Below are 23540 nucleotides of genomic sequence, written 5' to 3'. Positions count from 1 at the left end.
TTCCAATGCAATAATAACTTTTTCTTTTCAATTGTACCCTCCAATTAATACTATGCACATTACTTCCAAAGTATTACTTTTAAAACTAACCAATAGTTAATAAGGATAATTTGGTAAAATAACCATTCTCTTTCTCTTAATCATTGCATTTCTTAATATGTGTGTAAACACCTAAAACGACACTTATTTTAAAACGGAAGGAGTATATGATTGTAATCAACAACGCGTGTTATCTAGACTATTAGCTAAAGATTTGCTATAATCTAGAACTCATGAAATTCAACAATAGTATACTACCTCTTTTAAGAGTTTCCCTTTTCTGATATGCGAAGGTTTGAAAATAAAAGATCTTGGCAAAATAAGAATTAATTTCTATGATTGGTAAGTTTCTCATGTGACTTATTTTTTGAAAGGAAAAAAAAAACTTTTTTACTACGTTTCTTAAAGGACAAGCACAATATATTTATTTACTTCAATCAGGGGAGGACCCCGACATTCAATTTGGGTGTGGTTAGAATTTCAAATGAACTATGATGCAAATTAAAATACTATATATATTAACAGGACAGGAATTTAGGGTGTGCAAAAAGTTCAATGGAACCGGATATCTCCAAGGTATGGGTCTCAAAAAAAAAAGTTATAGTCCAGTAGTACTAATGTTGAATTAAATGTTATTAATATATTAATTGAAAGTGTTTGTTCTTCCCCGCTTTGATTTCTTTCTCCTCTTCTGTTGTCTTGTTTTAAGCCTATTAGAATTGAGTCATCTTGCTTTTGATGTTAGGTGGGTGTTTTTTGGGAGGGTGGTTTGAGGTTCCTCATGTATACAGTAGTGATTTTCACCTTTGGATATATCGCATATATACGACATCTTATATTTATCTTTTAGAAAATTTAAATAGAACTTTGTTTTAAAAAAATATACATTTTTATTTTATTACGGACCTCTTTTCACTTACAGAACTGAGCCTCCAGATTCGTAGGAACGGATATTAAAAAAGTGAGGTTGTGATACATAAAGTATTACAACAAAGTGCCTTAAGCAGAATCTAATTCACCTAAATGGTTCAAGTTCGATCTCGATTCTCAGGAACCTCCATTTTTATAAGAGTAACTTTGTAAAATTAATACTTTAAAAAAAATGGTAAAAGCGAGTGCGAGCTAGGAGTTAGACAGAAGACATGCCACTCATTTTAAGACCTTCTACTTTTACTTTCTACTGCTAGGCCATGCTACGAAACTTGCAACATCAGCGACCTATATTGTATACTACCTCCGTCCCTTATTATAAGACCCTTTTAGAAAAAATACGATTTTTAAGAAAGTTGATTATTGTGTTAAATTTGTCGACAAATGATATTTTTTTCCATGTTTACCCTTCTAATAATTGAAATCACAATTAATTATTTTCCTATATTAATTACCCACTGCTACTTGAATAACTTGAATAATGCACCAAATTAATTTATCATTGTCCCCATTACTGAAAATTAACATGAATGAACCTTGTATATTGAATGTAGACTAGTTGGAAAACGGCACAAAAAATTGAAACGTGAATAACCTTTCCCTTTCTTTTCTTTTTTTTTCTACAAAAATTTGGAATCACTCTTTTTTCCCACTAAACTTATTGCTGTTCTTTCATCAAAGAAAAAAAGAATTTATTGCTTTTCAAAAAAATATGTAGAGTAAATAGGGGTAATTTTGTAAAATAATTAATGTACTTGAAAATATCAAAAGGGTCTTATAATAAGGGACAAGAATTTTTTTTAAAAGGGTCCTATAATAAGGGACGCAGGTAGTATAAATAACTAATGAATTTAAATTTAGGAAAGAGAGGATAAACTTTCTAAGCATGCTAAGGGGACAAACAAAACCATTCGTTGTGTTTTAAAGACATTTTCTTACCAGACAAACAAAACCATTTGTTGTGTTTAAGAGACATTTTCTTTCCACTTCATAAACGCTAAAAGCTATTCAATGTATGTAAGAAGATGATGAGCTTTATAAATGATAAAGTGATAAGAACATATTCTATTTCATAGGGAAAAATATGGTTGAAACTGTGAAGTATGATTGTGTTATAATTATCTTTATTTCCCTATTTCTTGTTGTAATGAACGTTGAAGGTTAGTCATATTTTTCCTTCTAGAATTTCCTTAAATACTTCCTACATAATATTTTATCACATTCAACTAACATTCATTTACTCTCTTTTTTCATTACAAAGGTTGTGTTAAATGTAAAGAAGGCTATGGTTGCCAAAACAAGATGTGTGAGTTTCCTTTGAAACCACACATTACAATAGATCGTGTTAGATGTAAAAATGCCAATGGTTGCCCAAATGAGTTGTGTGAGTATCCTTTCGAACCAAAGTGTTTAAAACCAAAATTTTTATTCTTTACCAAAAAAGAGGGCTTTTGTGCATGTATATGAGCAATGTTCCCATAAAATTCTACTACAAAATTCCATGATTGATCATTTAGTTATTGCCTTGGCACCCGATAATTTGAATTTTTTTTTCTTTTTATTTTATATTTTCACATACCTTGAAATTATAGATGTGTACGCTAAGATGATCATAATCAAATGAAATAAGGCAAAAAATAAAATTAATTAAATTGTCTTTCTCTCTCTTAATATTGGAAATAAGGTTAGCAATGAGTCAAACCAAATCGAATATAGTTCGGAACTCGACTCAATAATTTGCTCGTTGAACTTGGTTCATGAACCAAACGAATTGAACTTGAGCTGAAAATTAAGTTCGTTAAATAAATGACCTGAACTTGAGCTATATGTAGTTCGACTCAGTTGGTTTATGAGTTGACTCAATAATATATGTATATATGTATGTATGTGTATGAGTTGACTTGATAATATATATATATATATATATATATATATATATATATATATATATATATATATATGTATGTATGTATGTATGTACTTGTATTTTTATTTTGGGTTGTTTGTATAGTCATTTAGTTCGCAGTTCGTTTCAATACATACATGGTATAGAGATGGATATATGCAACTCTCGAAAAATTAAATACATGAGAGTATACATAGTCGATATGTTGTTTAGCTCGTGGTATATTCTAATAATAATTTTAAGTCTTATCTAATTAAAATTAATAAATCACACGCCAACATAAAAAAAGAAATATCCCCAACAACTAGCATAATAAAATAAGAATAGTCTCATTTACATGAACAAACGTTGAAAAAAATCCACATGTTAAATATGTTTTTGGTCCCTATAAATATAATAACTTTTCGTTTTAGTCCCTCTAAAATTTTCCTTCAACTTTTAGTCCCTATAAAATTTTCAATCACTACTTTTGGTCCCTATTTTTAAGTTAATTTTAGTATTTTTTTTTAATGAAATTGTGCAGAAATGTGTAGAATATTGTAAAAATATTTCCCAAAAAAAAATAGAATTTTTTAACAAAACATAAATTTAATATGAATTTTTAACCATAAAAAATATAAAAATTCATATTAAATTTATATTTTGTTAAAAAATTCTAAAAATTTTTAGGAGGGATTCTTATAATATTATGAATTTTTCTGCAAAATTGTATTCAAAAATATGAATTCTACATATGAGTTTACTTTAAAGGAGGGAACAAAAGTGAAAATGGAAAATTTTTGAGGGACTAAAAGTTGAAGGAAAATTTTAGAGGGACTAAAACAAAAAGTTGATATATTTATAAGGACCAAAAACATATTTAACCCTAAAAGTTAACAAAATAGAGTTTTCTCTAGTCTAAGCTTTTAGGGTGTATTTGGTTTGGAAAAGAAATTGTGAAGAGAGAAATAGGTGAGAGAGAGTATGAGAAGAGAGAAGTATGTGAGAAATAGAGTAGATTTGTAACACCCAAATTGAAAGTGTCTAGAATATTCAATAAATGCGTTAAAATTGATATTAGATACATTAATTATACAATACAGAAACGACAACAGTCGAGAGTTTAGATACAAGCCAACTTGAGTCTTATGTTACATTATTTACACAAAGATAGTCGAACGAAACTTCATTACAAAGTTCAATACAACACATCACATAATATAACATATGCATCAAGTAGAAAGACATAAACACGCTCAATCCAAAGCTTTCTCTTTACCTTTGCCTCGAGAAACCTGTGAACCTGAACAAAGAAGGAGAGGGATGAGCCATAATGTCAAGTGAGTTCTACCTAATCATAAGCTATAGGTAACCTCAGGGAAAAACCTACGGTTACCGCGTGTCTACAATACAACCTGACAGTTGATTATACGTGTGTGGACATGCTTGCCTAGACGGTGGTGCATACTAGAACCGTCGCTATTACATCATATTGACATAGGTTTAACTTACAACTTACGTATCATGGCGATCAAGGGAACCTAAGATCTCTATACCGAGATACGCTAATGCATCAAGGCTGAAACTTAACATATTCATGACACGATTCTAAACCGGATGATTAGGAAAACCTAAGATCGTCCTCGGTAATCTTCATAACTTTCTGATGTCTAACATCATAACGTACATAGTCGTATTCATTAAGTTAGAGGTTAGCATTGAACAATAACATTATCTGAGTTCATTTTTACGGAGAGCCCCGAGGTGGAGTAATCCCGAGCACAATCCCTATCTAACCGATGAAAACCTATCTAAGGTACATCGAAACTCCCTCAGTGTCGTACGGGCCCCTCTTGCGAAGCTTATCCCGTTTCACCTAATGGAAACCCATTGAGATCCAACCTAGTGTGAATCACAAAAGACACGACACCTACGTCTTACTTATACTTTCTTAGTGAATAGATTAAACTAATCGTTTCACATCTTATCATACATAGGTTCTATGATGACGTTCTATTCTCGACAAGCTATGCCGAGGCTCTATGTTCCTTCCCTTGCTTAATTCATCTCTACCCCATAATGTTTCGAGTAAAAATCTCATAAGTCGTTCTTGCTAATTAAGCTAAGATTGCCATGATTTTCATTTCATGAATCAATTGATGTTATGTGCATTGCCTAGATGTTGTTTTGAGGTTATAAAGTTATAAAACGATGAAAGAAAGGTTTCAGAATGCACCACCGACCCCAGAATGGGCCAACAGGCCAAAAGCATGCTGGCCATTCCAGACAGTTTCGCTAATAGCGACTTTTTCTGGGTAGCATCCTGTGAATCTCGCTATTAGCAAAATTGTTTCGCTAATAGCGAGTTTCTTCAGGTCTGTGGTGTAAAATTTGCAATTTTTGACCCAAAAGTCATCCAAATTGATCCTGCAATGCACCAAAACATCCTGCAACATATAGAAACAATAATAAACTTATTCCATGGCAATATTAGCAACTAATCATTAAGAATTGGTTTTAGGGTATCAAAAGCATAACATATAAACCTAGCATAAATTCTTTACTTCCACACTAAGAAATCTCAAACCAAAGGAGGGTTAACTATCTAAGAACTCACCTTGCAAGAACTGAAGTGAAACTCAAGTATTCTAAGCTTATACCAAAACCCTAGATATGAAGAGATCAAATAGAGGAAGCTTGCATGAAGTTCTCTTAGTTGGTTTCCATCAAGAATTACTTATTCCTCGCATAGATGCTTGCTTAAAGGAGATAACACAAGTAAAGAATGGATTTGGGAGAGATGGGAACCGATTTTCTAGAGAGGGAAGAGAGCAATATTTCTTCAAAACCTAGAGAGAAGAAGTTTTGAAACAAATGAGTATTTTGGGACTTAAAGTCCTTAAATACTCCTCAAGCTCAATTACCAAAATTGCCCTTAACCTTAAACACGCGTATTTTATCGTTAACAGGTATTACATCGCAACATAAAAGAGCGGGATATTACAAGATTTGAGGGGTTGTTTGGTATAGTAGATAGAGAGAAGAAATAGAGAAGAGTGAAGTATTACCTATTTTGAAAAGTACTACAATGCCCCTATGTTAAATAACATTTTCAACAAAATAAATTTATTATTTTATTTAAATACACTTAATTAATTAATTCGACTACTTATTTTAATTAAATAGAATTTATATCTTTTTTAATAAAATAAACAATGAAATATATTAAAAAATTGTAAATCAGTAGGTGCATACATTTATTTTGTAAGAAAAAAAAATATCTATGTATGTAACGTGAAATTCTATAAATTAAGAATACTTATGAAAAAAAAGACTAACACTGCACTTTTTTAAAACTCAATTTCAGATTTTCTTTAAAAAAAAAATCACTTTAAGCTAAATTAATGGAATTGACAGAATGGTACAACAGGAAACACACAAATATAATATTGCTCTCTTCCATTTCTTCTCAGTTTTAAGGAGAAAGAATCTTTTGTGGAACCCACATGTTTTTAGTCTCTCTTCCCTATTTTTCTTCACCACCAAACAGGATAATTTCACTATCTCTCTCCAATTTCTCTCTTCCTTCACTCTCTCTTTTCTATTTCTACTCTACCTAACACAGTTAGAGAAAATAAAATTGTCCCACATCGGTGGGTTTAAAACATTAGAGAGGAGATTAACTATATACTAATAAGGCTAAATTGCATTTTTAGTCCCTTAACTATTTAGGTAGTATCGCTTTGGTCCCTTAACTAAAATTTGATTTATTTTAGTCCCTTAAGTTCTCTTTGTTACACATTTTGGTCTTTTCCCTTAAGTTAAATGCGGTAATGAGCTTATGGACACCCAATAACGTTTTCTGATGCGCTAAAGTCAGAGGTTACACATTTTCTTAAAAAAAACATAATTCTCGCAAACCTATGATCGCTTGGTTAGCACCGGAAACCAAAAGAGCACCATTCATGTGAACGATTAGAAGTTTTGCTTTATGCATTACAAGTTAGTATATGGAGGAACTAGAAGGGTCGATTTTAGACTATTATTAAACTAAATGTTGTTAAGTTCCCGGTGGCTTTTAGGGTACACAAAACAACTTGTGTACCCATACACAAGTCCATTATCTACCAAAGTTTTATGAGTTCAAAAATTCAATGGATATAATTTTGCAAGAACATAAGATATAGTATAGATTTGTTCGTTATGAAATCAATTTACACTATATACTTTAGAATTATCAATAATTAAATTAGAATAAAATGTTATATTTAATAATGAAGAATGAGTGATTTTTGTTGTTGTTGTTGTTGATAAAAGTGAATAATTTGTCATTTCCTTAACATATTGTAAAAAATTCAATACGTTAATAACTTATATCTTTCGTTTACCCCTAAAAAAAAAAAAACTTATATCTTTAGTTTAGAATTTCCTCAAAAACATCCTCCGTCTTATTTTATAATGAAAAGATTGTTATTCCCTTAGTATATTTTGGTATTATAATGCAAATTAGATTAGAAAATAATTTAATTGTTACCGTATGGGTGCTGCCTAAATAAACTTTCGAAAAGAAAAATTACTATATGCATGACAGCAAAGTACTAATATATATTTTTTTTGAAATAAAGCACTATTAAATATGTTTAAGGATAAAATATGTATAATAATGCTTTATTTCAAAAAAATATGTTTCTTTGCTGTCATGCATATAGTAATTTTTCTTTTTGTAAAAAAGTATGTTTAAGGATAAAATATGTTTTTTTTTTATTTTTGTAAAAAAGTACACTCTAGCATCTGGTGGTTTTTAATTTAATTCAAAGAGTTGAGCTAATGGTAAAAAAATCCTTTAAAAGACAACCTTTATAAAAAAAGAGTTAATATAACAGTTATTCACAACATCTTTATAACGAAAATTTCAACTATTACCGTGAAAAAAATATTCATTAATTCTTTATAGTTAAATAAATCATTTATTTATTTGTAGAAAAATAAATAAAACATTTTATTAAATTTTCAAAATATATAATTTAGTTATTTGTAATGGTACATAGTTTTTTTTTTTTTGTCCATAGAGTGTCTGGAATTCAAACCGCGACCCCTGCGTAAATTGACATAAATATCCCTACATAATAGATATAATATTTTAAGTATTTATTTATATAATTTAAATAATTTATAGATATAAATAAGTAACGTTTTAAAAAACAAGTAATTTATAAATATATTACATTATAAATTAGAATTAAAAATGCTAAACCCAAGTGACGGTTCAGGGAAGCTTATTTAATTAAAAGATAAAAAAATAGCATAGATGATATGTTTTAATCCAATGGCCATATTGTAATTTTACACAATTGCCTACCTTCCCTCATGTTTCTTCGCGTCTTGGAGTGGAAAGATTTTTGAGTGTGGGACCCATTAAAATCAGACTTTCTTTCCTCACTTATAAGGAACCAAACCGTGGAAAGACAACCTTTCCACAAACTTTCTTTCCCTTCACCTCTCTTTCCTTTATCTTTCTCTAGATCCAAACACAGCCTAAAAGCCACCTATCTTCCTTTATTTTAGTTGGATCAAGTATACATATATTATTTTCATGATTGCAATACTTTCTACATTTTTTTATATCCACTGAGATTGATTCTTTGCATAACCTGGACATGGATGCATTTAGATAGAAAATGTTTTATAATTTGTTTGGGCTCCTAAATTGAATATTAAAATCATTTCCGAGCCATAACTTCAATTGTTTCACAAATAATTGGAGCCTGGAGGCGTTTGTTATCAATCTAGTAAAATGGATTTTACTACCATTAATATGCCAAATTGGTTATACTAACTGTTAATCAACAAGTCTGCAACCGTCAATATGCCATAGATTTCCAAACCAACCAAGTAAAACCATTTATGCTTCAACCATGATCACTCTAAATCCTAATTTTGCAAGTGATAACCATAGTCCCTGTAACATATCAGTTTCCAGTGTGCTACTCGCAGTATCGTTCATCACCTTTACAACTGATACAGAAATCAGTTTTTATCAATTAGAAGTTGCACCACTCCATTCCATCCATAAAAGGGGCATACTCTTTAAAAAATATTGGTACTTCTCATTGAGCTTGGATAGTATCTAAACAAGGATCTGTCACTTAAAAATTGAAAATAACCAGAAATGTACTCTCTCAAATCGATAAAGATAGCATCGATAACATACTTGGAAGAGCATTTTTAAAGAATGACTTATATTTGGTTTGAGAGAATTATATAGAGATGGGAAGCACTTGAAAATTTCCTCTTACATTACCCACAAATCACTCCCTCTTACAACCAATTCAAACTCCAAATAAGACCAAAGTTTTACCAATCCTATGCTAGACATCCAAAATACCAATTATTACATTCAATAATAATAATTATAATGAAATTAAACATGTTAATTGGACCATGTATTTTTTAAAAATTAAGTGGAAATAAACAACAAATTAGTATTCAGACGGTAATTCCAATTTGATTTTGTCATCATTGGCTTCACTAGACAACACACCACTAGTGACCCCAAAACACCCAAAAAATGAATCATGAAAAGATCAGAAGTTGTAAATTATAATACATAAAAATGTAATCGCACAAATCGGCTCTGCATAATCATAGTATATAGGATCAGCAGATTCCTATCAAGATGCGAATCAAATGACATGCACTATTGATTTCGGTCTAATCATAGCATTTCTGGTCAGAGCTCATATATAGCTACCAGAGATGGACCAATAGACCTGTTTCAAAACACAAACACAGCACAGCATAATATTGTCCTACAACACTTCCTATCAATTTTTGGGAGATGTAAAAACCAAAGCTCGACCAATAATTGATAGTAGGCTCTAAATTTTAAAGCTAAAAATAAATAATTCAAACAACACAACCATTGATACATACGGACATGGTATACTCCCTCCGATAATTAGTTTCCATGTGGACGCATCACTGAATAATATAATAAATTAGCATGAACTACTAATGAATTTTATTTTACCTTCCCTTCAATGGACTTGCAAATGAATGATATATGAACTATCATGGTTTGAGGAATTATAAGTAGCTTATCGCATAATAAAAAAGATCAAATGTCACAAATTATAATACATAAAAATGTAATCGCACAAATCGGCTCTGCATAATCATAGTATATAGGATTGGCAGATTCCTATCAGAATGCGAAACAAATGGAATTCACTCTTGGTTTTGGTCCAATCATAGCATCTAAGGTCAGAGCTCATATATAGCTACCAGAGACGTGGCATCAGACCCAACTACATAAATAAAATAAGATTTAAAAAAAATAATAAGGAAGGAAAAGCATATGTAAAGATATATAAGAAAAACCCTTAGAAGATCTGTTGTAAATCTCACACACAGCTACACAAAATATGGTCTCAACCGATAACAGCAATATGATAACAGCTTTTGTTTAGAGTGTCATAACTCATACGGCACTTCCTATTAATTTTTGGGAGATCTTCCTCACATGGTACTTTACACTTCTTATCGTGTAAGTATCACAGACGATCAATCACAAAGGAGTAAAACCAAATCTCATGCAGAAAGCTATAAATAAATAATTCAAAGAAAACAATCATTGAGACATACATCACAACATAGAACACAAGCAAGATAAAGATATCACATCATACTGCCATTTTACACAATTGCAACATGCAAAGAACATCTTCTAGGTGTAGAACAAATGATCTCCAAACACCGACAGTGTGGTGTGGCAGATTGCATTGTAGTAACTGCCTACTGTACCAATAATAGAATATACAAATCAAATCTATTTACAATACACATATACTTAAGACATTCAAAACTTGGTTTTATCGGTGAACCGCCGAGCCACTGAGGCCACATATCTTGCTAAAAACAATAGTTTGGTTGGATACCCCATAATTATGTTATCAGATATTAAGCAATCTAGAACATATGCATTTAAGCTATCGGTGGAATCTTAACAAACTGTGGTTCCTTCCTTACCCTTATAAGGTTGTTATGCATTACGCCCCGGAACAGGAAGCCATGTAGCCAATTTATGGATTATGTTAGACTAGAACTAAATCTTAGTTATAGAGTCTAACATAATCCGCAAAGCCGTAAAGAGGACCGGAGAACCAAACATCAAATGATTGGCGCATAGCTTCCTTGTAATGGATGCACAATATATCTTAACTTTCTTAATCTCATCCGTAACGTGAATGAGTCAAGTTAAACACATTGAATTACTCCTTATAAATATATGATTCATGTATCAATACACATGCTCACATACCAGAGTTTTATCAATCCAATACTATATAATGAAAAAATGCAAATTATTATATCAATTCAATAATAATGATGACATTATAAATGCTAATCAGACTACGAATCAGAAAAAATGAGTGAAAAAAAAAATTAGTAATTAGAAGCCTCAGTACCACAGCAAGAAATTTTCATCAAAGTTATTCAGACGGTAATTCCAATTTGATTTTGTCATCATCGGCTTCACTAAAACAACAAACAAAAGTTTCAATAAAAAAAAAATCCAAAATAAGAAATTATAATACATAGAAATGCAATGGCATAAATCGGCTCTGCATAATGATAGCTGTGACAAGAGACACCAATTTGGGACCCAAATTCATATGCAACAAATGACATGCACTGTGGATTTGGGTCCAATCATAGCATCTCTGGTCGGAGCTCATTCGAAAGACGGTGAGCTGATGAAATAGGTTTTCTGCTTCTCTCGAGTCTTGCCTTCCTATTTATATTAGAGTGTTCGGGTTTGGATTTGGGCTTCTTCTTCCTCGGAGTTAAATAAAATTGTTACTTAAACCCTACACACCAAAATGACTACTTAAACCCCTTATCACCTACTTAAATTAATCAGTTAAATTAAATATATATGAAATTTTGTGTCTCAAACTCTATTTATTGTAAGCTATTCTTACTGTATCTCAGTTTTATTTTATTTTTAAGTGAACCTCGAATTTTAAATTTAACATTTTCATTATTTTTGTATTACATGAGAGAAGAAAAAAACAAAAGAAAAAAAACAAAGAAAAAACCATGTCCTAATAAAGGACACTCATATAAGAGACTGAGGATAGACACGGTAATGGTTGATGTACCATCACAAGAGTCTCTGAATGATTAGAATTTAGAACTTAATTTAGCAAGGAGTTCAAAGAGGTTTGCATAGTGGTGTAACCTTACACTTTTTTTTAACACTAAATGAACTACATGAAGAGAGTATATCATCATAAAGGCGAAAATTTCAGCATACAAAATATTGGACAAACCCACACTACCATACAAGGCAAATTGAAAGTTGCCCTCAAAATCCATAATCAATCCATCATAGCTTGTTTTACCTAGGTTGGTTAAAGCAATGTTATCCACATTAAGAACCATTATCATCATGCTGCTAGCAATACTTCATGAATAATCCTAACTAAAGCGGTTGAAACAATATTGTCGAATGCTAGAAAACTTGCAATTGCGCATAAACAGTTGAAATCGTAGTTGTGGTTATGGGTTGGATACCATCAAACACCAAATTGTTACGAGTTCACCACATTATGATGGGGCAACACTCCCAATCTTACTAATTAAAATATTTATATGATATCTCCTGTTTTGTTCATAAGATTATTACTGCACAACGAAAGACACGTAAGGGAATCCACATCAAGACCATAAGAGCTGAGCAACTGAAATAACTGATTAATTCTTATAATCGACTCTATGCGTAATTTTAAAAACCGGACCGGTCATCGACTCGGTAAGGGTAGTGGGTCACTGGGTCATTGGTCAAACCACTGAGTCATTGGTCGAACCGCATGAAAAAATCGGATGACTCGGTCGTACCACCTGGTCTCTATAAAGTTTTTATCTGTGAATTAAATAAGATGACTCGGTATATAGAAAAGCATAACACAAATAAATGTTAAAAAAATAGATAAATTAAGACGATTTATGAAATTTTTTCTTTAAATTTAAGTTCATCTACTATGACATAATTATTTGATAAAAACACACACATATATATCAAAGTAAATTAAAAACACTTTATCAAAAAATAATAAAAACACTTACTTTTCCCTCAAAAATAAAAACACTTACTTTTAGAATATATTATAAAGATAAAAAAAAAAGAGATAGCAAATACAAGCTTCTTTGTTTTTGAGGAAGACATAATACAAATTAAAATGTAAATTGAAGTGGCATTTGGTCGTGTTAAATATATATATAATCAATAACATCAAGTAAAATATCACAAAAAATTTGCTGGTGCAGTGGTTATGCTTAGCGCCTCGGTTAGTTGGCAGCCTGCACGCCAGTTCCATTCCACTGGGGGCAGTTTTCCCATTTTTTAATATATAAATTCATTAAAAATATAAATTCATTAATCCATTCCCACTGGGGGCAGTTTTCCCATTTTTTAATATATAAATTCATTAAAAATAGCGAGTTTTTCCGGTTCATGCCGGTTTGATAGCATGACCGATCCAAACTGTCAACCGAACCGGTCACCCACCGGTTCACAGTCGAACCGGTCCAACCGGCCGGTCCGGGTTTCAAAAGTATGTCATGAGAGGACCCAATTCTCTGACAATTAGAAAAGACACATCTATTTTCTATTTTACGCATATTTCAAATATATCTATTTTGAATCTAACATAATATATGAAACTTGCTACGGACTCCACCACCTTGTCCCACACAACCTATTTGATCAAATGACTAAGACTAACAGGGATGGATAAGTATGCATTTCCATGGAATTCACTCATATCAGGGTATGCAGAATCGGACTTTTATGTTGATGCCATTGCATTTTACTTCCATATGGTGGAAGAAGGTTTTGATTACTTACCTTTTCACCTTCCTTCAGTTACATCATTCACCACAGGTACAATTCATATGTGTGTTTCTTGATTACCATATGTGCTAGATTATGTATAATTCATTCAGCTATGGTTTGTACCATAGGTTTCTTGTGAAAGCTGATTTGAAGAATCTTCTCAAAGTATGTTTACAGTTTTATCAGAATCAGAAATGTTATGCCATTAAAAAAAAAAGAATCAAAAATGTTAAACTAGTCATTTTTATATAAACTAGCGTGAACATTTCCCTAAATATTTTTATTGTAGAACCTAAATATTTTTAAAAAAGAATCAAAAATGTTAAAATGTGTGTTATTCAATATGGAAAAATGCAAACTTGTTCGTCTCAAAATAATTGTTTTTAACATTTTTTTTTTGGCTCAAAATAATTGTCATTTTATTTAAACTCTAACTGTTATATGCAATCTTCACTTTTCATATTGTTTTGTAATCTGGTTTCGCGCCCGTACGCGGATTCGTTGGGTTGCGTATGTGATTAGTGTATTTTGGTTAGGATAGATTGTGATTAGTGTATTTTGGTTAAGGTAGATTAGAGTTGATCCACTTGGACTGACTTATTATGTTGTATTCTCGTTTGGGTTATTCCTGGGTTAGGACTAATGTTCCCCGTCTTTGTATCTCTTTTTTTTTTTTTTTTTATATATTTTCTACTTTGCCCAAAAAAAACAGATTTGTCATTTTATAATACTAATACAACATTTGTTTTTTTTCACTATTATACCCTTATTTTCTACTTTGCCCCAAAAAATTGTGATTGCTCATTCAATCCGAAATCAATATCACCTCGTACAAATTATATTTAGTACTTGCCTTATTTTATGATCCATGTAATCATAACACCGTGTAGCTTTTTCTTATTCTCTTAAATGTTTTAATTAGTTACTTCAGATGTAGAATAATTATTTCCTGTTGAACATTGAAGCTTAAACCAACTTGAGAGCCTTATTACTTACCATTTTGTAAATGATATGAAAAGATTACTTAATAAGTTGCATCGCTACAAGGTCCTATACCTTATTACTTACAGGATCCTATGTTTTAAGTACGTACGCAATTTAAACAATGATGATATATACATTAACAGTTTAAAGAATGGCAAATGCATAGATTGAATCTATAAATTCTCTAGATTCTAGCTGCTGCCTGCTGCCTAGAAAGGAAAAGATTGTTCAAAAGTATGTGCTGACAACAGTAAAAACATTGAAGTAGAAAACAATCACATGTTTGTTTTTCTTTTATTAGATTCTCAGATTTTCTATTGGTATATGATTTCCATTTTTGGTCTTCACTCCACTTTACTACATGATAACTTGTTTATCATTTTCAAAGATAAATTGGGTATTTAGATATCGGCTTAAAGGATCTTAAACTTTAATATTGGATGGAATCCCTGTTTGAACTTTATCAAATATTTGTTTAAACAAGCTAAAAACAATTCTTTGATGAAAGGTGTGTCATCAAATATCATATAAACATACTTTGAATGAAGAAAATCTTCCTACACAAAAAGAACATGAATTATATGCTCAGAGAACAAGATTCATTATAAACCATTTTACTTTTCAACACGCGCGCGCGTACATCACACATATGCCTAACTTTGATGTATTTAAATTTATTTAGATGGCGAGTTTTCTGACTGATTTGGCAAAGCCATATGTGGAGAAATTAATAAATGGAGCAATCAAAGAGTCAAGTTATATATGTTGCTTCACGTGCATCGCTAAGGATTTTCAAGAAGAAAGATCTAGATTGGAAATAGAAAGGGCAACTGTCAAGCAACGTGTTGATGTGGCAACCAGAAGAGGAGAGGATGTTCAAGGTAATGCTCTTTTTTGGGAAGAAGAAGCTGATAAGCTCATTCAAGATGACACCAAAACAAATCAAAAATGTTTTTTTGGATTTTGTCCGCATTGCATATGGAAATATAGAAGGGGAAAGGAACTGGCCAATAAGAAGGAGCAGATTAAAAAATTGATGGAAACTGGAAAGGATCTTACAATTGGACTTCCTGCTCGTCTTCGAGATGTTGAACGCTATTCATCCCAGCACTATATTTCTTTTAAAAGTAGAGAATCCAAATACATAGAGCTTTTGAATGTACTGAAAGATGACAACAATTATATAATCGGGTTGCAAGGGATGGGGGGCACAGGAAAAACTACATTGGTCAACGAAGTGGGTAAGGAACTAAAGCAATCCAAACAATTTACTCAAATCATTGACACGACAGTGTCATTTTCTTCTGATATCAAAAAGATTCAAGATGATATTGCTGGACCCTTGGGATTGAACATTGATGACTGTAATGAATCAGACCGATCCAAAAAACTATGGAGCAGATTAACCAATGGTGAGAAGATTCTTCTAATATTGGATGATGTGTGGGGAGATATCGATTTTAATGCAATAGGGATTCCATATAGTGACAATCACAAAGGCTGTCGAATACTTGTAACCACGCGCAATCTGTTGGTGTGCAACAGATTAGGATGCAGTAAGACAATCCAACTGGATCTTTTATCTGAAGAAGACGCATGGATCATGTTCCAAAGGCATGCTGGTCTAAGCAAAACTTCAACTAAAAATTTGCTTGAAAAGGGATGTAAAATTGCAAATGAATGCAAAAGGTTACCAATTGCGATTGCTGCTATAGCCAGTAGTTTGAAGGGCGAACAACGTCGGGAAGAGTGGGATGTGGCCTTAAATTCCCTACAGAAACATATTGCCATGCATGGTGTTGATGATGAACTCCTCAAAATTTATAAATGCTTGCAATTTAGCTATGATAATATGAAGAATGAGAAGGCCAAGAGACTATTCCTCTTGTGTTCTGTATTTCAAGAAGATGAAAAAATTCCTACCGCCAAGAGACTATTCCTCTTGTGTTCTGTATTTCAAGAAGATGAAAAAATTCCTACCGAAATTTTAACCAGACTTGGCATCGGAGGAGGCCTTTATGGGGAAGATCATATCAGCTACGAAGATGCTCGAAATCAAGTTGTTATATCCAAGAATAAACTCCTAGATTCTTGTTTGTTGTTGGAGGCCAATCAAAGCAGAGTGAAAATGCATGACTTGGTTCGTGATGCGGCCCAATGGATAGCGAACAAAGAGATTCAAACAGTGAAGTTGTGTGATAAAAATCAAAAGGGAATGGTTGAAAGGGAGACGAATATTAAATATTTGTTATGTGAAGGCAAACTTAAGGATGTGTTTTCCTTTAAACTTGATGGTTCCAAGCTTGAGATTCTAATTGTCACTGTCGATAAGGATGAAAACTGCCATGATATGAAAATCGAAGTCCCGAATTCATTTTTTGAAAATAGTAGGGGCCTTCGAGTTTTTCATGTAATCTATTATCATTTTCCTAAACTTGATATATCATTACCTCAGTCAATTCAGTCGTTGAAGAATATTCGATCTCTTCTCTTTAAGGATGTCAATTTGGGTGACATCTCTATTTTGGGAAACCTGCAAAGCCTTGAGACTCTTTATTTGGATGATTGTAAAATTGATGAATTGCCTCATGGAATCACAAAACTAGAGAAACTTAAATTATTGAACTTGAACCGTTGTGAAATTGCAAGGAATAATCCTTTTGAAGTGATTGAAGGATGCTCATCACTTGAAGAATTGTATTTCAGAGCTAGTTTTAATGAACTTTGCCGAGAAATAACATTCCCTAAATTGAAAAGGTTTTATATCAGTGATGGTTTGAATTTTGAGGATAAATCATCAAAGTGTGTGTCTTTAGTAAACTATTCTGAGGTTTTCCTATCCGAAACAACACTCAAGTACTGTCAGCAAGAAGCAGAGATTCTTAGACTAAGAAGAATTGAGGGGGGATGGAGAAATATCATACCTGAGATTGTTCCTATGGATCAAGGTATGAATGACCTAGTTGAGCTTGGTTTAAGTCACATTCACAACTACAGTTCCTCATTCACACTCAGCTTACTGGTTCTCAGGTACCAAAAGTCTTTTCCAAGTTGGTTGTACTAGATCTTTATGAATTAGAAAATTTGGAAGAATTGTGCAACGGTCCTCTTTCCTTTGATTCTCTGAACAGTTTAGAGAAGCTGTCCATCAATGATTGTACACATTTGCGAAGCTTATTTAAGTGCAACCCAAACTTATGCAATCTAAAGAGTGTGTCATTAGAGAGATGCCCGATGTTGATTTCGCTATTTCAACTGTCAGCTGCACGTAGCCTAGTGATGTTGGAGACATTGGAAATAATTGATTGTGAGCTTCTTGAAAACATAGTAATAGATGAAATTAGGGAATTGGAGGAGTCGAGAGGTGAAATAGTTGATGATAATGACAACACAAGTCAGGGCTCAATGTTTCAGAAACTGAAATATCTTAGTATTGAGAAGTGCCCGAGATTTGAATTAATATTTCCGTTTCTCTCTGCTCATGATCTTCCAGTTCTAGAATCCATCACAATAAAAAGTTGTGATAAGCTGAATTACATATTTGGCCAAGATGTCAAACTTGGTTCTCTAAAAGAAATGAAGCTTGATGGCTTACCAAATTTGATCGACATTTTCCCAGAATGTAATCGTACCATATCTTTCTCCATCAAGGGAGCATCTTCAATATCTGGAGATGCTTCCAAGCCACAAGCACAATCAGACCCAATCAAATGCAATATGTTTTCATGGACTGATATATATTGTTGTGGTAAAAAATATGGGCACAACAAATTGAGGAGTACCACAAGTACTAAGATCCCACTGGTTTCTAAGGATCATCCGCAAGACAATTTAACGGTAAACCTCTCTCCTCCCCCTCCTCCTCCTCCTCCTCCTCCTCCTCCTCTTTCTTCTTCTTCTTCGATGTTATTTTTTATACTTTGTTAATAAGAAACTATTGATACATTTTATTAGACATACTATAAGCTTGAAGATTACTATTACTATAAGAGCAAATCACTAAATGCCAAAAAGTGATCAGAATACAATCCAATTAATAGTATAACAAGTTTAATACCATATTCAGTGTTTAATAGCTTTGGAGCATTAAGCTAATTGTAGATAATGTAAGCCCATCTTTAGCACTTGTATTGTAGGAGATAAAAACTTACACTATAATAGAAAAACATAAACATATTTTTCCTACAAAAAAAAAACAGAAAAATGTGTTGTATGCATTTTCTTGAATTCTTTTGGGGGGATTACGATGGAAGTAGTGAGTTTTGAACCTAGGACTTCATTCTCTTAGTTTGCATCTCTCAAACTAGAGATTATTTAACTTATGTTTTTCTTTGGATTACATCATTGCAGGAATCAAATTCATATTGCCTCAACATATGGGAACGTGCTCAATGTCTTTCAACACAATCACATATCTGGTGCAATATTAAAGAGATTAGACTGAAAAATATTTCGAAGATGAAATCGGTATTTGTCCTATCCATTGCTCCAAGAATGTTGTTGGAGACTCTGTCCATTGACAACTGTGATGAATTGAAGCACATTATAATAGACACTGGAGATCATGACAGTGGTGACACTAACTTGGGCAATGTTTTCCCAAAATTAAAACTTCTCATTGTTGAAAATTGTGTGCTATTGGAATACATAATTGGACATTACACTGATGATCATGATCAAAACCAAAGGGAGATTCACCTTTATCTTCCGGCATTGGAAAATCTCTACCTTTGTAATCTGCCAAGTTTAGTCACTATGTGTCCGAAACAATATCACATGACATTTCCACCTTTGAAATATCTTGAACTCAATAACTGCGGAGACGGTACAACCATCAAGGTATCCCTATTTCTATATATCTTTGTTGTTTGTGAATCTAATCAATGATATCGATCTTACAAGAATACCATTGGATTGCAATTAATAGCTAGCTAGATTTGCTAACTTACTTTCAAAGTGGAAGTAAATTTTCCAACTTTCTTCTTCATTTCTATATAAATTTGATAGCATATTTTTTTAACAAGTATAAGTAACTTTAGCTATTGATTTTTTTTGGGTCTAGGAAACTAGTGGCTAGAGCTCACACATTTTAATGATTGTAATAAATAAAAATTACTACTAATAATAGTAAAAACTACAATAAAGACCATATACATCATTAATTGAATGAATGAATCTAAAATGTAGATTTTTGCTTATGATAATGACTGGAGGATGTACGTTATTTACGGCTCTTAAAAATTTTGTTATTCTTATTTTATGCATGTGTTTATTTCCCATTCGTTTATTGCAGGAATTGAGTGAGAATATGAAACATTTTTGTGCTTTGACAAGTCTCAAGGTAGATAACTCCAATGTAGAAGATATCTTTTGTCTGAATGAAATAAATGAACAGCAAATGAGCTTAGGTTTGGAATTCATTTATTTGGATGTTCTGCCAATGATGACATGCCTTTTTGTGGGTCCCAAAAATTCATTTTCTCTCCAAAACCTTACAAGATTAAAAATCAAGCGATGTGAAAAATTGAAAATTGTTTTCTCCACTTCTATAATAAGGTGTCTGCCACAGTTGTTTACTTTGAGAATTGAAGAATGCCGAGAGTTGAAGCATATTATTGAAGATGACTTGGAGAATAAAAAATCTTCAAATTTTATGTCTACAAAGACATGCTTTCCGAAGCTAAATACAGTTGTTGTAGCAAAGTGCAACAAGTTGAAATATGTCTTTCCAGTCTCCATATGGGAAGAGCTTTCTGAGCTAAAGGCTCTAATGATAAGAGAAGCAGATGAGTTAGAGGAAATACTTGTAAGTGAGGGTGATGATGATAAAGTAAATATTCCAAATCTGAAAGTTGTAGTATTTGTCAACCTACCAAGCCTTTGCCATGCGAAAGGAATTCAATTTCAAGCTGTAAAACATCATTTCGTACAGAATTGTCAAAAACTCTCCGTGGTTTCAACATCAACAGCAGGCTTCAGATATGACCGTGGCTACGGTACACACTTTAAAAACTATTACATGTTGTCTGTAAACAATTACATATCATGCTGTAAACTTACCAAGGACTAGATTTAAGGATGATTTTCTTTTAAAATTCGTCTATAGATTTTCACCCCTTTTTCTTACCAAAAGGTCTAGAAGAAAAGTATACACAATTCTCTCAAGATCTAATAAATTATACCATTTGGTTAAAGGATATAAATAATTGAAGCACCTAAAGTAGAGGTATGCATGATAAGAGCTTGTGGAGGGACCTGTTTAATACAAGTTTTTTTTTTCCTCTAGGTCAAGTAGTTTAGCGGAATATCACACTTTTTAAGTATGAAAAAGTGGGATGTTGCGGGTTCGGCCCTGCTCTCCTGCAAACAGATGTACTGAGCTATATTTCTATATAAAATATGGAAGTGGTAAAACTTTAATTATAAGACATACAGATAAACAGTATTGTGCCATCTTTGAACTTGAAGATGACAATTTAAAATCGAAAGTGGACGTTTTGATTTTATTATTATATTTACGAGTTACTATATAATGATGTTAATCTCTATTGTACTTTGCTATAGATTATGAATTGTACAAGGATACGATGAAGCTAGTCAAGCAATTACGTAATGAGTCCAAAGGCCACGATACTTGTAATGAAGCTCCAGCACCATCAGGACACGGGTTGACTTCAGAGGTCAATACTATTATATTTATTCAAGCTAACTATTATGAATACAATCATCAAGGCAGTGTATTTGAATCAAACATTTTATTTTTGATGCAGAAAGAAATGGAACAAACACTAGAGACAAAGCATGAATTTGTTGAAAATGTTCCTCAACAAGAGATGCAATCAGTAGCAATAATACCAACAAATTCAAAAGTAATTTGAAGGCCATGTGAAGATCACTTGGATATTCCTCTCCAAATATATACATATTCAATATTAGTCTAGTAATGAAATAATTCATATGTTCTTACTACAGGAGTCGATGAATGAACAAGAAATGGAGCAACAACGTCCACTTGGACAAACTGATGCTACTGTCAAACCTTCTCAAGAAAATAATGTAATATAGTACCACCTCATTGTGCATGTAAAGCTAAAAAAGAAACATTAATAATATACTGCAACTAATTTACATTTTCATTTTATGCTATCAGTTGAAGGGTTCAACGTCAGAAAAAAATGTAGCATCAACTTTGTCAACCATTTCAGAAACAACAAGGAATGAGCTACCTATACAGTTAGCTGCTCTTAAACATAAGGCATTTCCCCTCATTTTTACACGTTTTCAACTTAGGAATTGAATTATACTACAATCTTAAAGTATACATAGTGAGTCTAATCCTATAAAAAATAAAAATTCATAATGATATCATTCTTTTATTTGAATTTTGTAGAAAGAAGGTGATGAAGAAAGAGCCATAGCTTCTCCTCCAATTGCCATAACAAAGCCCCTTAGTGCACAAGATGTTGATGTTAAAATCTGTCAGGAAACTAGTAGCACTAATGAGGATCAAGGTAAAGACTCTTTGAATCAGTTTTATTTTCTGAAGTTAGCTCACCCTTTTCATTTTGAAGTTAAAGTCTCTTCTTTCCCACCTTTTGTCAGTTTCTCTAAATGATGAAGTTGTCATGAAAGTAAGCTCAAATATTGAGGATCAATTTTCTAAGGATGATGACATATTAGTTTCAAAATCAAGACCCTCTTCTATTGCATCTCAATTTCCTACAAAGCCTTCTGAAGGTATTTTATTCTTCATTTTATTTTTAATTAATTCACTTGTGCTCAAATATGCATAATTATTCTTTCCTATACTTTCAGGGGACCATTCTCAAATATATGAAGATTTAAGTTCTTCTTTGGTTGTCACCGGGGAGCTTGAGAGTCTAGTCTCCAAGAAGCATTTGGCTGTTGAGAACTTGTCTTTGTTAACTGATTTCCTTGTTAAGCATCCTTCAGTTCTTATAAGGGACACTACATTGAGTAGCAGATACAAGGGTTATGCCTACAACAGCCTAGCAGAGCTATTGAAATTCCTCCAAACCCATAGTGTGTTGGATGTGTTAGGTTCAAGAAAATCTGAATTTGTTGAGTTATTACAAGAGGTGCGTAGATTTCCGTTTGATAAGGAGTGGTTGGATGGTGTTGAAAAGTGCGCTTTGTTTCCTGATTTAAAATTCTCTCAAAATGCAATGCAAAAGCTATTGGATTCCCAGCAGCATGTCACCAAGGAAGTTGAAGAGATCCGTTTGAAGATAAACATTTTTAATCAACATGTGGAAGATCTTAAGCATCAATTGACATCTTGTGAAGCTGTTTTGGAGAGTATCATTCAACAGAAAGCACAAGTTTTAGAAACTAAGGCTGCTTTAAGTGCTTCTCTCGGCTATTAGACTATCTTTTGTTGTTGGAGCTTTTTAGCATTGAATATTGTTTTATTTCTTGAGTACTTTACTATTTTCTATATTTGATATGAATTATTCCCTCCTTACCAAATTATAAGTCGCTTTGGAGAAAAAAAATTGTCGTAAATTATAAGTTGTTTTAATGACTTGTAATTTGGGATGGAGGAAGTATGTATCTTTTTTGTAAAATTAAATTTCTATTTTGAATCAAACATACTATGTGTCTGCATTTTCATAGAATTCACTCCTATCAGGATATGCACAATTGGCCCTTTATGTTGATGCCATTGCATTTTACTTTTGTATGGTGGAAGAAGGCTTCGATTTTTTACTTTTTCACCTTCCCTCGGTTACATCATTCACCACAGGTACAATTCATGTGTGTTTCTTGAATCATCATATG

General features: G+C 32.3%; 1 protein-coding gene, 2 long non-coding RNA genes, 4 other non-coding genes and 1 pseudogene across 9 annotated transcripts; 3 read left to right on the top strand and 5 right to left on the bottom strand.

Moving 5' to 3' along the window:
* The first annotated feature begins 1913 nt into the window (after positions 1-1913).
* LOC146939443 (uncharacterized) lies at positions 1914-2489 on the top strand. Its single transcript, XR_015033446.1, has 2 exons — positions 1914-2129; positions 2231-2489. It is a non-coding gene; the product is annotated as an uncharacterized LOC146939443 (long non-coding RNA).
* A 6031-nt stretch (positions 2490-8520) lies between these two features.
* On the bottom strand, positions 8521-11626 carry LOC146939438 (uncharacterized). The gene is made up of 2 exons (XR_015031651.1): positions 11323-11626; positions 8521-10161 (listed from the first exon to the last, which is right to left on the bottom strand). It is a non-coding gene; the product is annotated as an uncharacterized LOC146939438 (long non-coding RNA).
* Positions 9466-9625, bottom strand: LOC146939442 (small nucleolar RNA snoR2/U65). Its single transcript, XR_015033885.1, has one exon. It is a non-coding gene; the product is annotated as a small nucleolar RNA snoR2/U65 (small nucleolar RNA).
* On the bottom strand, positions 9999-10158 carry LOC146939441 (small nucleolar RNA snoR2/U65). The gene has a single exon (XR_015033881.1). It is a non-coding gene; the product is annotated as a small nucleolar RNA snoR2/U65 (small nucleolar RNA).
* On the bottom strand, positions 10306-10381 carry LOC146939440 (small nucleolar RNA U49). The gene has a single exon (XR_015033890.1). It is a non-coding gene; the product is annotated as a small nucleolar RNA U49 (small nucleolar RNA).
* LOC146939439 (small nucleolar RNA snoR77Y) lies at positions 11308-11390 on the bottom strand. The gene has a single exon (XR_015033675.1). It is a non-coding gene; the product is annotated as a small nucleolar RNA snoR77Y (small nucleolar RNA).
* Positions 11627-15343: 3717 nt separating the features above from the next.
* On the top strand, positions 15344-23437 carry LOC146939436 (uncharacterized). 2 transcript variants are annotated; one of them, XM_085753096.1, is made up of 10 exons: positions 15345-18575; positions 19089-19577; positions 20032-20734; positions 21303-21418; positions 21509-21607; positions 21711-21794; positions 21889-21993; positions 22129-22249; positions 22341-22475; positions 22554-23437. In XM_085753096.1, the coding sequence occupies exons 1-10, from the start codon at positions 17973-17975 to the stop codon at positions 23123-23125; spliced, it is 3027 nt and encodes a 1008-aa protein (XP_085609222.1). In that variant the 5' UTR covers positions 15345-17972; the 3' UTR covers positions 23126-23437. The 2 variants fall into 2 exon arrangements, with proteins under 2 accessions (XP_085609223.1, XP_085609222.1); XM_085753097.1 differs by lacking the exon at positions 21889-21993 and having other exon boundaries at positions 15344-18575.
* On the top strand, positions 15421-16385 carry LOC146939437 (uncharacterized; annotated as a pseudogene). The gene has a single exon (XR_015031653.1). The product of XR_015031653.1 is annotated as an uncharacterized LOC146939437 (transcript).
* Positions 23438-23540: the final 103 nt, after the last annotated feature.

This window comes from Medicago sativa, chromosome 3 (genome assembly GCF_051527215.1).
Source record: "Medicago sativa cultivar Bolivia chromosome 3, Bolivia_mono, whole genome shotgun sequence".
Taxonomy (NCBI): Eukaryota; Viridiplantae; Streptophyta; class Magnoliopsida; order Fabales; family Fabaceae; genus Medicago; species Medicago sativa.
This window is presented reverse-complemented; position numbering and strand designations above follow the sequence as displayed.